The 13,956-nt window shown below is 35.6% G+C and overlaps 1 protein-coding gene across 2 annotated transcripts in view; it reads left to right on the top strand.

Moving 5' to 3' along the window:
• The window catches only part of LOC110446310 (oxidative stress-induced growth inhibitor 2-like), a 28,442-nt gene extending 19,136 nt beyond the window's left edge, over positions 1-9,306 (top strand). For both annotated transcript variants that reach the window (XM_021491392.1, XM_021491393.1), the window contains exons 3-6: positions 2,803-2,939; positions 3,160-3,351; positions 4,066-4,157; positions 4,564-9,306. In XM_021491392.1, the coding sequence (XP_021347067.1) occupies positions 2,803-2,939; positions 3,160-3,351; positions 4,066-4,157; positions 4,564-5,590 (1,448 nt within the window). In that variant the 3' untranslated portion in view covers positions 5,591-9,306. The remainder of the gene's footprint in view (positions 1-2,802; positions 2,940-3,159; positions 3,352-4,065; positions 4,158-4,563) is intronic.
• The last annotated feature ends 4,650 nt before the right edge of the window (positions 9,307-13,956 follow it).

Here is a 13,956-nt window from a genome sequence, read left to right as displayed (position 1 = left end):
GCCCAAGTTAAAATGTGTGGATTTAAGGTCTTCAGAATGATGATGAGGGTAAAGTGAGGAGTACATGTGTCTCCATTTCAACTCTGATAGCAAAAAAAATCCAATTTATGAATGAAGCATGTTTATATGATAATATTGAATACAAAAGTATTTTGTAACAATTGATAGTTTATTGTTTGACTGTATAAAAATATTTGAGAGTTTTGGGAGCTAGGTATTAATGTAGCAGCGTACGTGTGACAGGATTACGCACCAGCTGTGTGTGGGTCCATACCATCAAGACAAGGGTATTGATCTGTGTTTTGGTGTGCTGCAGAATTAAGTCAAATCCACAATAATAATTGCATCTCATCAGATATACAGACATGAATAATACAACATTTTCTCAGGCATGAAATTAAATCCTGTTTGGTATTTTACTTTAATCATAACAAATAATCGGATTAACTCCATAAAAATACGGATGCATATTCAGGATTCTTTGCCTATAAAAAATCTTTGAAGTGGTGGCATATAATGAGGTCTGTTTGTGGAGCGTAGATATTGGTTTTCTTAAGTTGGGTGACGTTCGTTGACCCTACAAAGAAACAATACATAGTCTTTGAATTTATTTAAAAGTATTCAAGTGTTTAATGTTCAACATAATAATATATGGATAACATGTGGTTTTAGTTTTACATTCACCTAAATAAAAAACATAATCTTCAGTTTATTACAATTATAAAACAACTTTTCTCAATATTTCTTACCTCTTGTTGGCCTGGGGGGGGATTGAACAGGGGTTGTAACTGTTGGAGAAAACTGGAGTATGCTGAGAAAACTTGCGTGGTCAGGCAGGTGATCGACCCAGTGACTTACATGTCTGAGTCGGGGATTGAGCCCTGGCCGTCGGCGAGTGCGCTATTAAGTGTACCACCAGACCACCCAGTTTTTCTAAATTACTGAGAATATCATTCACCTTCATCTCCATAATAAATTTTCAATTAATTACCTAGATATTAAAATTCATAATATCTATACATTGATGTTATACCTACCATATACACAAAGGGTCAGGCCTTTAGATGTTTTTTTTTATATTACATCAACCAGCTGATTGTAAGTGTGATAGCAGAATAAGCACAATAAAATATAGCTGTGAAATGTAAAGCTAATGTTTTGACACATAATCAATCAATATCAGATAGTTTGAAATTGCTGGTACACGCACAAGAAGTTTTATCAGTGTGGTTGTTATTCTGAACATATGTAAATATTTTAAGTATAAACTTATGCTTACTGTCAAGTTATCGAGATGCATAAAAATAAGAACATATCAAATGTTTAAACTTCTCTGTGTGAATTTTTATAACGATCAAACACATCCATCCATCCTAGTATCCTGAAGTCAACTGACCAGGAAAACTACAACATGGTACTTACACACACACACACACACACACACACACAAACACACACACTTTCAAGTTCACCTATATGCATGACTAAAGGACATGTGCTATTTCTGTATCAGTAGCTCATCAAAGTTCTCTTGTTGAATTGTGAAGTTTTTAGGGTGAACATTCTTCTTGAATTACTTCATGTCATGACCTGCTGTTGGAATAATTACTTTTTAGGTCACCTGAGCTTTAGCTCAAGTGACCTATTGCTATCCGTTTTCGTCCGTCGTCGTCCGTCGTCCGTCGTCCGTCGTCCGTCGTCCGTTAACATTTTACATTTCAAACTTAAAGTCAAGTTCTGCTGGGCCGATTGAACTGAAAGTTGGTAGGAATGATCGCCTCATGGTCCTGACAAAGTGTTGTTATTTTTCGGGTCGATCAGAAATCCAATATGGCCGCCACGGCCGCCATTTTGAAAACCTATTTCAAACTTAAAGTCAAGTTCTGCTGGACCGATTGAACTGAAAGTTGGTAGGAATGATCGCCTCATGGTCCTGACAAAGTGTTGTTATTTTTCGGGTCGATCAGAAATCCAATATGGCCGCCACGGCCACCATTTTGAAAACCTATTTCAAACTTAAAGTCAAGTTCTGCTGGACCGATTGAACTGAAAGTTGGTAGGAATGATCGCCTCATGGTCCTGACAAAGTGTTGTTATTTTTTGGGTCGATCAGAAATCCAATATGGCCACCACGGCCGCCATTTTGAAAACCTATTTCAAACTTAAAGTCAAGTTCTGCTGGACCGATTGAACTTAAAGTTTGTAGGAATGATCGACTCATGGTCCTGACAAAGTGTTGTTATTTTTCAGGTCAATCATAAATCCAATATGGCCGCCACGGCCACCATTTTGAAAACATATTTCAAACTTAAAGTCAAGTTCTGCTAGGCCGATTGAACTGAAACTTTGTAGGAATGATTGACTCATGGTCCTGACAAAGTGTTGTTATTTTTCAGGTCGATCAGAAATCCAATATGGCCACCACAGCTGCCATTTTGGTAAACTATTTCAAACTTAAAGTAAAGATCTACTTGGCCGATTGAACTGAAACTTTGTAGGAATGATCGAATCATGGTCCTGACAAAGTGTTGTTATTTTTCGGGTCAATCAGAAATACAATTTGGCTGCCATGGCCGCTATTTTGCTACTAAGTTCTAATAGGCCGATCTCACTTAAAATTGGTCTAGGAATGATCAGCTCATGGTCCTGACAAAGTTAAGTTAACATTATACTATTTTTTACTCAAATTGGTACATATTTCAACAACAAAAATAAATACTATAGACTCAGGTGACCGTTAAGGCCCATGGGCCTCTTGTTTGTGAAGACGTGCATAAATTGCTATTTTTTATTTGATTTCAGGAAATGGTCCATCTGCAATCAGTCTGTCCTACTTCCTGTCGGGACATAGGCCATACTACAATGGGAACCCCCACTCCAACACATACCTTCACACCAAGTTACAGGAGATTGGCCCAACACAGTCAATAGTTGACCAGGTACATATCTTTCAAATTTAATTATCTAGATCTCTGCAAAATTTGACAGATCATGGAAAACAAGTAATAAGATGCTTGAATGTTTTGATGAAGATGAACATTGCAGTGATACCTACCGTATTGTAATTTGTTAACAAAATTATTAATTGAAAAAAAAAGAATTCGGATAAAAAACAAACACCAAATTTTGAAAAGAGTATTTGAATTATCTCCCTTTCAGGACATTGACTTCCTGTCAGAAGGTCTAGAGGGGAGGACTTCTAACCCTGTGGCTCTGTTGTTTGATGCCCTCGTCCACCCTGATGCTGACATGGGGGCAGAGCTACCCTCCCTACTGGACTGGAAGAAGGAGGAGGAACATGCCTTCAGACACATCGTCCTGGGGCGTGGCAAAGTGGGCGGGGCTTGGCAGGTAATATTTCTTGTGTAGATGAAAAGACAGGTATTTCCGTGAGGTGGGAAAGTTTGGCTAGGAAGGTTTGTCCTTGGAGTGTGACAAAATTGAATGTGGTTCCTTAGGTCAGAAAAGATGAAACATGTATTGGGGCTTTATCAGTGTATGTCCATGAAGTGGGTCATAATGATCAATTGAGCTGCAACAATATATCGCAATATTTTGAATGTGGTATGATACACAATATTTTTAGGGAGGTCACGAAACACCTATGGTATTATTTAGATTTTGTCGTTTCTAAATTTAGTCTACTCATCCGTTCACATGGGGCGAGTGACAGCTCCAGCTTGGCATGCACATAGAGAGACGTGAATTGTGTGAAACTTTAAAGTCATGCCCATTTTGGACCAAGTCTATTTCCAGTTGTAATATTGCCATGAAAAAATTGCAACATATCTTTTCTCTTTGCTTCTACTGTTACTATATGTAATGTGATACGTATCATATCGTGACCACAGTATCACAATACGTATCGCATCGTCAGGTTTATATGTTGTTGAAGCCCTAATGATAAAAAAAATAAAAGTACATGTATTTGTTTTCGCTGTGTTTTAAAAATATACAAAATGTATTGTAGTGTATATGGGATTAGCAGGTTGATGTTAAATTATTCCAGGCACAGTTTTATACACTTTTTAAAATGCCTAACATGTGTTGTCATATATTTTACAGAAAATGGACGGAAGTATGCAGACATTAAGTCTAGGAAACTGGATGGAGTTGCCATCTGTTCCACTGAAGGACTGGCGCGATCGCAAATTCAGGTAAACAGGTCTTTCTATATTTTCACACGTTTCTTCTACACACTTATTTATATTCCCTCTTGTACAATGGCTGTCCAAGTCTCCCGTTTTCTATACACAGTCATTGCTAAATGTCCATCTAATGGTGCTCGCTGATTCCTCAGGGTAAAAATAGAGAAATGGTGGTAATAGAAAAATTACTTGAGTGCAAGTGGCACTTTAATTGCTTGAGTTTGCTAACCAATCTGTTTTATATTGTATAAATTGTTAACAAAAAAAGGCACTGTTGTAGAAAAGGTGTTTAATTAACAACTGTAGGAAGAAATATAAAATCTTATTTATTCGAAGTCATAGATAAGTTGAAAGATCTGTTTTTTTGTTATGTATTTAGAGTATTGTATATGACAGAATAGTTTCCTTTTGACAGGGAGGGGGAGTCTCTTGACCCATGCAGTAACAGAGCCACCATGTCTGACGTCAGAAATTACTACATGGACTATGTGGCCAGCCTTGACCTTCAAAATCACTTTTACGACAATCACACTGTCACATCGATCCAGAAAGTATACCACTTACGCAATGACATGGACCTGGAGAGCGGTGAGGTAGAACCGTGCTGTAAGAATATTGCCAAAAATCACTCCTTCCTATGGGAGGTCAGAGGTTATGTTAGTGTGGTCGATCAATCAGCTGAGGACGAGGACGATGTGCACCGCAAGGAGTTTTGCATCCAAGCACCACATGTAGTGGTAGCCACCGGGACATTCGACATTCCAAACAGACTTAATATAACAGGGGAACTCCTACCACATGTTATCCATTCACTGCATGACTTTGAATCTGCACTGAAATGTTGGCAGGAGATTCCTTCATCATCTGACGACCCTGTGTTAATTGTTGGAGCTGGACTAAGTGCTGCCGATGCCATTCTCATGGCTCTAGGTGCAAACCTGCCTGTGATTCATGTTTTCAGAAGAGGAGCAAATGACTCAAACTTGATTTTTAAGAAACTGCCTCAGGGTCTGTATCCCGAGTACCACAGAATTCACTCACTGATGAAGGGAAAAGTTGTTGACCCTTTATATCGTCCATATGAAAAGCATCGCTTGGTGCAGATCAGTGAAGACAAACGAGTTTTGTTGGAAAATACGAAAGGAAATGACATTACTACTGTTGATGTTACATTTGCTGTTATTCTGATTGGCTCATGCCCAAATTTATCCTTCCTCCCTGAGGAAGGAAGAAGCTTGGGGATAGATCCTCAACACCCAATAAACAGCAAAAATAATACCTTAGATGTTGACATGTTCTCCTATGAGTCAATCAAGCATAAAGGCCTGTTCTCTATGGGACCATTGGTAGGGGATAACTTTGTTAGGTTTGGTATTGGGGGTGCCCTGGGAATCACCAATTACCTCATGAAAAACAGAAAGAAGGGTAATCCCTGCTGTTGAATTTGTGATACAATTATATATGTTAGAAAAAAAGGAATATTGAGTGAATGAAAGCTAAGAAGTTTCTTAATAGAGAGAGAGATGTGACAGATAATTTATGCAATAATGTTTCCTTGGTGTGTGTAGAGAGATGACAAATTGTGATACCACTATTTATAGTACACATTAAGTGAAAGAAATTGTGCCTGTTGCTACACATGTTAATAGTTTTATAACTGCATGTATGGTGGTTAATTGAAGATAGACAAATAACACCGCATAATATTGATTTTTAATTCCTTATCAAATTGGACATTTCATTTTATTATATTTTACATTATCTTATTTTCTAATGAGGTAAATTTGGTTGCAGTTACCTATTTTCTCACTGCAGTTTTAACTTCTTAGATTCAAGTCACATACATTTTTCCCACTGCGGTTGTCACTATTTGTTTCCTGTCGTGTGCCTTTTTCGCACCGTTTCACTATTATTTTCATGTGACGTACCTTTTTTTCCAAAAATTTAACGCCATGTTCAGTTGAGGATTTTTTTAGTAATGTGTGCGAGGTATAATTACAGAGAATGATGTGTGGAGGTTGTGATAGGTTGTGAACTGAGTGTATATTTATAATAGAACCAATCAATGTATGTTGACGTTTACACCTTTATAACTGTACCGATGTGTGTACTGGTATGGCAGTGAGCATTTATCTGCTGTTTTAATTTGTTATACAAAGGCATTGGAGCTGTACAACTTTGCTATCCTGTATGGGAACTCTTCACTATAACCTTACTTCATATACTATCTCACCAGGGTAGGACATTTTTATGGCTGTTATAAGCCATTTCATAGCCATAGGGTACATGTAGTACTGTAGTACACCAAGAAATGTTGCACGCTACTTTTGAGCTAAAATGCATTTCAGTTTCCCTTATTTGAAAAATGAATTAGTTGTATTTCTGTTTATTTGACTTGAAACACAACTTTGTTTATGTTTGTTGTAATGGGAATTTTATAATAAATAAAAATGTGGGTGGCATACATATTTATCTTAACTCTATGTAATAGACGTTATCATTCTCCTTTCAAATTAAGTCTAACACATCACTTCCCTTAACCAATGTGTTGCCAGATGGCTTACGTTATGTAGTGTTATACATATAACAGATATAACATCAGAGATGTCATGAAGTTTAGAATATGTTACTAAGGATAATTGTTAACAGTTTAAGGTTGAAATGGACTTAACAACTTGCTTCTGATGATGATGTAGTAAATTGAATTTGGATCAAATCATTTGGATTTTAACATTCTTTGTTTTTTCTGGGGTTTTTTTTTCATTTAGTGCCCCAACATATAATGGCTAGTTTATGTCACTTCTGTGTACTCTCAAAACCCAAGTGTTTTGTTCCTGATGCACATAGCTTTCCTGCACCCTAGGTTTATGTCATGACAACATCAAAGGCTTGTGATAAGCTTTTTGATCAGTTTCGAGTATAAAAATTTGACCAATCGGTAGACTGAAACAATTCTTTGAAGATTATGTAGCATCTACACAAAGCCTGTCCATCTACACAAAGCCTGTCCATCCCTTTGTTTTTCTTAAAAAAAGACACCATGTTAGTCTATTTGTATCATCTGCAAGATGTTGTTTAAAAAGAGCCTTTGATTTTATCGTGACATGTTCTAGGGGTCGAGAGAGGTTATGTGTATTGGAAGCGGAGCATTTGGATTTTGATGATGAGCTAACGACTAAGTGATGTAAAACTCCCCTAAACCATCTTACTGTTGAATATCCAGCAAAGTGGTGTACAATTAATACTGAATAGAATTCTCAGTTCTCTGTAAGCATGTTTATATAAATTGATAAATAATCTAAGAAATAACAGAAATATTGTAGGACAATAAATGGATTTTAAACCTATTTAATCACAGACTCATCTACACATTAACTTAACCGTTCACTTAATCTATTAATCAAGTCTCTGGATATTTTTTGGTAAACGGGAAAATAAATATGTTTAGGAATAATCTGTGTTTAGAGGATTCATGACAAATCAGTTGCCTTGGAATTGTATAGAAATCGACACAAGTCTTCAGTTTTATTACATGTTTAGATGTAGACGTTTTGTTGTTAGCATAAGATGAAGTGCAATCACTATCATTTTAATTGATAATTTGAGTTATGTTTTTATAACTTAAAATTATTTTGTACATGCTACATAATCAAAGTTGGTAAATTATAAATATTTAGCTTTGTGACAAAATATGATTATTGAAATGAAATCCCCATGCTTTCAAGGCATTTATTGTATGTCAGTCTGTTACTGAATTGTGATATGTCTATATATACAATGGTAATATTTTAGTCACATTGTTCAAATCTTGGTACATATTTTATAATGTTTTTGAAGCAAGATTTGATCTCCTGACACAGGTTTAACCTTGTGACCCAGGTTTGACCGGTCATGTGTTTGACCTTATGACATAGCTTTTACTGTGACCTTGTATTCATGTTTGGACTTAATGACACATGTTTGACCTTGTTATGTAGGTTTGACCTAATGACCTTAGTTTGACCTATTGACACGTGCACATGCTTGACCTTTTGATCCCGGTAGTTACAGTACCTTCTAGTAAAGGTTTGACCTTGCGATGCAGGTTTAACTCTGTGGAAAAATTGGCACTAGTAAAAGTTTCAACCTAAAATCATGATGCAAGTTACAAAGATATGGTTTAGAAGTACATGTATGTGATCATATCCAACTTAACCTTACATGTGTGTGGCAGAGTCAGACCTGTGTATAGTTATCTCTAACCTTGGGATAAGGAGTTAACATTGTGATCACTTTTCCACTTTGTGTTGTTTATCTTGTCTACTGAATTGAACTTGTTCAGTAGATTTGTTATTAAAAAGACAACCTTTTACCATTGAGTGATAAGAACTTAGAAAACAAGTTGACTAAAAAAGATAGGAAACAGAAATGTGACTATTTAAGCATTATGATTCTGACTATTCGTGTTAGGTTTTTGAAGTCATTATATTTTTAATTGTTATACTCATGGCCATTAGTTTAGAGGAAACACAAGGACCATTACAGAAACAATTTGTGTATCGTACACGTAATATCAGACTCAGTCTATTTTCATTTAAAATAAAACCAGTTTAACAGAAAAAATTTGGGACCAAGAAAGTTATGTTTTTTTGAAAATAACGAGGATTATGAACAACACAGAATAATCAGTGACATTAAAGGGACAATTTAGTGAAGTAGTTTTTTTTTATATCCTTAACACAAAATTCTTCATGATTATATAGTTTGATACTCCTTATGAACAATTCATGTCAAGAAATTTACAAGAGAAAATGTTTTCTTGGCATTTTTAATCAGTAATTGAGAAATCCTTGACTGTACAGCTGTACGTTTTAGCAGCAGTTGTCGGTAAATTTCTAGCTAACAAAAATGTCTTTCCAGCCGAGGAGAGAAGGTAACTTCTCGCTTTTTTCGCCTAGCCTCTTTGGAATACAAGTACATACATTTATTCTGAAGCAAAATCATCTTCCAACATCATCTCAAACATCGTTATAAATGAGTTTGACATTTTCCCTGCTACACCCTCTCAGTGCGTCTAATTGAACCTGTTAGCTTTTATTTAAATCCAAATGTGAACAGAAATATCTGATAAAAGGTATATATTATGATACTTATAATTCTTACTTGCGATGTATTGTGTAAATTCAAGAATGTGTTATGTGTGAACTCAATACTTATAACTGACACTGTGTTGTCCATCTCACTGAAATGCCCGGATATTGTGCTATTTCTGTCGTTCCTATTTTTATCACCGGCTTTCTCAAAAAATGAAACTGACCACACTGGACGTTGGCTTCAGGTCATGTCATTATCAACTACGTAAACTTACGTTAGAAGATATATACTTTCAGAATCGGCTCAATATTCTGCTTGTCATTTGACTAAATAACGCCTTTAAGAGAATATTAAAGTTAAATCTAGTTGTACAGCATTTACATTTTAGTGTGTACATCAATAAAGAAGGTTTCACTTCTAAATACTTCTGCTCAATACTTCCCAGCAATAATTTCTCAGGAAATAGTTTATAAATCCATACGATTATGTGTTGAGAGGCTTGAGAATACAGGGTTTAACAATGGGGCCTTAATAAGTATGACAATGTCATCTATATCTTTAATAAGATTCATCAGTTTGGAAATATGTGATATCAAAGTTTTACTTTCTACACAAACAATGTACGTATTAAACGTGTCGCAACGTTGCAAGACCGACTGGTCCCTTTGTCAAGCTATGACCGATCTGGTGCAGGGTGCATACACCCCCTATTGACATAGCTTGACAAAGGGACCAGTCGGTCTTGAAACGTTGTGACACATTTAATACGTACATTGTTTGTGTAGAGGGTAAAACTTTGATATAACATCATCTATACAAATAGGAATATATATGTTAGTCTGATATTAACAGTTAGGAATGTACCATACCTTACTGTGATAAATACACTTCAAGCTCTATGTTTTATTCAAATATATGGGTATGTAGCCTTCAGTTTGTCTTTTTATTTCCTTGAATATTTGTGGTATAGTGCCACTTCTCTGTTGCTGCAGAATAAAAATGATCTAACTATGTTTCTAAAGGGTTAAACTTTTGATAAAAAAAATAAAAATAACGTATTACAGGTATTTTACCAGTGATTGGTATGCTGGAGAGGAAGTCCCTTAGAACCCATTTAGGTACCAGACTTTCCCCTCATTTGAGAGTAATACGACTCGTCACGATCGCACAATTATGAAGGTGTTTTTTTTTGTATTTACTACTATGTCTTTCAATCATTTGTATTTTTTACAAAAATTAAAGTAACAACTGCCTTTAAGAAAAATAAAATGATTTATTTCTCTTTTAACTTCAATCATTCTTGTGTTCTTCTTTCAATATGTGTGGAATAAAGATTGACAATAGGATCAATCATTGCGCTCTTAACAGGATAGATAGATCTGATATTGTAACCTGCCTGTCTAGGGTAGAGACAAAGTTGGAAAATGTGCTTAGATAATTTTTCAAAACAAAAGGTTAAACCAAGTGCCTTTTAAAATTGACTAATGATATTTTAGAAGATGTTATGACCAGACATCACCAGTATTATGGAATAACAGTCCATTTGCATTTTACCAAGGAAATTTATAGGGAATCATGAAAATTCCAGATTTACTAGGCAATGTACCAGTGGGTTATATTAAGAAATTTTAATTCAAATGAGTTTAACTCAACTTTCCTCTGGCCCCAGGACCAGATTGTGAAAGATTTATCTGTCAAAATATGAAAGACTCGTTTAGGGGCCAGCAAAATCACAAATATCTGGAGCATCCACCCACACTCTGGTTTCTGCAAGTTAACCTGCTTAACTATCAATCCATCAATCTTAATGAGTATGTACAATATACTAAGACGAAGGCTAAATTTGGGTCTTTTTAAATTGTACTTTTGTTTAAACAAACACATTGAGACTATCTGGAGTGGCTTAAAAGAGCAACTGCTGACTATGATATCAAATGTAAACATTGTAAACAGTATTTGACTTTAAGTCTTCAAATATTTTCCAAATCATTGTCAAAATAATCTTTCATTATTAATTTATAAACGGAAAAAGAAATTAGAGTTGAGCACAGAATCCATAACGGTTTCATGAATACGGGCCCTGATCTGACATGTCAAGTGCCATGTGCAAGACCGTAAACAAGAGGCCCAATGGGTCTGCATCGCTCACCTGGTATTAATATCACACTTGTTACCTTAAAAGTGTTCTAAAATAAAGCTACAGGCATCATATCAGTATTTATGTCATTCAAAACAACCTGTTAAAACATTTTAAAACATTTTAACCCCTGTGACCTTGAAAGTCGAACAAGGTCATTACATTGACCAAAATGTATAGCCCTTCATCTCAGCATGCAACTTGCCAAATATCACCACCCTAGACCTTTTGTTTATTGAGATTAGGTCATTTAAAGGTTTATACATATTTGACCAAATGTGACCTTGAAAGTGAGTCAAGGTCATTGAAATGACTTGATAGCCCTTCATCCAAGCATGCTACTGGCCAAATATCAACATTCTATGCCTTATGGTTATTCAGGAGAGGCCGTTTAAAGAATTTAAACAAATTTGACCCATGTGACCTTGAACATAAGTCATGGCATATTTGATGCCTGTGACCTTTAATATGAGTGAAGGTCATTCATTTGAACAAACTTGGTAGTCATTCATCCTAGCATGCTACTGGCCTGATATCATGATCCTGGGCCTTTTGGTTATTCAGAAGATGTCATTTAAAGATTTTAAACATATTTGACCCCTTTTAATACAAGGCAAGGTCATTCATTTTAACAAACTTGGTAGCCCTTTATCCTAGCATGCTACTGGCTTGATATCATCACCCTGTGCCTTTTGGTTATTCAGGAGAAGTTTGTTTAAGGGTTTTTTAGCTCACCTGGCCCAAAGGGACAAGTGAGCTTATGCCATGGTGCGGCGTCCTTTATCCGTCCGGCGTCAACTTTTTACTTTAAGTTATAGAATTGTGTCACCATTTCTCAATAGAATTTCTTCAAAGGAAATTCTCTGCCACAAAAAAATATAGGTTGTCAGAATTTTAAGGATTTTAAATGGAAATTTATGTAAAAAGGAGAGAATTTTGAAAAAAAAATGAAACTGACACAGATTAGTATTGCATTAATGTATATCAATTGAATAAATGCTGAAATTGTGTAAAATTTATTATCTATAAACGATGAAAAATTAACATTTTATAATAAAACCATATACACATAGTAAATGCATATAAGAGTTATCTTTCTTGAAAAACTTCACAGTAGTGAAAATAGGTAGCCGGTTTCCTGAAGTACACAAAAATGGACACATGTGACTCATTGATAAAAAAACAACTGAATTAATGCCTGAATTGCTTTGAAATACTTTAATATTGAGAGAACACACTGTGCTGACAATAATAAACATACAATATTCACCAGCTTTATAGTTTAATATTAAACATTAGAATATGTGGAAATTGTGATACTGTCTCCCAGTACATTGGATTTTCAACTAGGGATGAACTTCTTATTTCCGTTTCTCAATACACTCCTATGATCTTAAACAACTTCTTCTGAATAACCAAGAGGCCCAGGGTGCAGTAGCATGCTGGGATGAGGGGCTACCAAGTTTGTTCAAATGAATGACCTTTGCCCATTTTCATGGTCACAGGGGTCAAATATGTTAAAATCTTTCAACAACTTCTTTTGAATAACTAGAAGGCCCCAGGTGGTGATATTTGGCCAGGGACATGCTAGAATGAAGGGCTACCAAGTTTGTTCAAACGAATGACATTGACTTATATTCAAGATCATAGGGGTCAAATGTGTTTAAAACATACTTCTTCTGAATAACCAAGAGGCCAAGGTTAATGATATTTCGCCAGAAGCATGCTTTGATAAAGGGTTACCATTTTTTTTCCAAATGAATGACCTGGATTTTAATTCAAGGTCACATGGGTCAAATATGTTTAAAATCTTTAAATGAATTCTACTGAATAACCAGAAGGCCTAGGGTGACGCTTTGAAAGTTGTTCAAATGAATGACCTTGACCTATATTCAATGTCATAGGGGTGAAATATATTGAAAACATTTAAACGACTTCTGCTGAACAACTAAGATGGCTAGGGTGTTGATATTTGGCCAGTAGCATGCTTGGATAAAGGGCTACCAAGTTTGTCCAAATGAATGACCTTGACCCATTTTCAAGGTCACAGGGGTTAAATATGTTAATCTTTCAATAACTTATTCTGAATAACCAGAAGTTCCAGGATGATGATATTTGACCAGTAGCATGCTTGGATAAATGGCTACCAAGTTTGTTCAAATGAATGTCCTTCGCCAGAAGCATGCTTTGATAAGGGGCTACCAATTCTTTTCCAAATGAATGACCTTGATTTATAATTCAAGGTCACAGGGGTCAAATATTTTAAAAATATTTTTAATAACTTCTGAATAACCAGAAGGCACAGGATGAATGTATTTGGCCAGTATCAAGCTTGGATGAAGGGCTTCAAAGTTTGTTCAAATGAATGACCTTTGCCCATTTCCAAGGTCACAGGGTCAAATATGTTTAAAATCTTCAAATGACTTCTGATTAACGAAGAGACCTAGGATGTTGGTATTTGGCCAGTAGCATGCTTGGATGAAGAGCTACCAAGTTCGTTCAACTAAATGACCTTGACCCATTTTCAAGGTCACAGGTAAAATATGTTAATCTTTTAACAACTTCTTCTGAATAACCAGAAGTACCAGGATGATGATA

This window comes from Mizuhopecten yessoensis, unplaced genomic scaffold (assembly GCF_002113885.1).
Source record: "Mizuhopecten yessoensis strain PY_sf001 unplaced genomic scaffold, ASM211388v2 scaffold2671, whole genome shotgun sequence".
In the NCBI taxonomy this organism is placed as follows: Eukaryota; Metazoa; Mollusca; class Bivalvia; order Pectinida; family Pectinidae; genus Mizuhopecten; species Mizuhopecten yessoensis.
The sequence above is the reverse complement of the archived record's forward strand: the minus strand, read 5'-3'. Positions and strand labels throughout refer to the sequence as shown.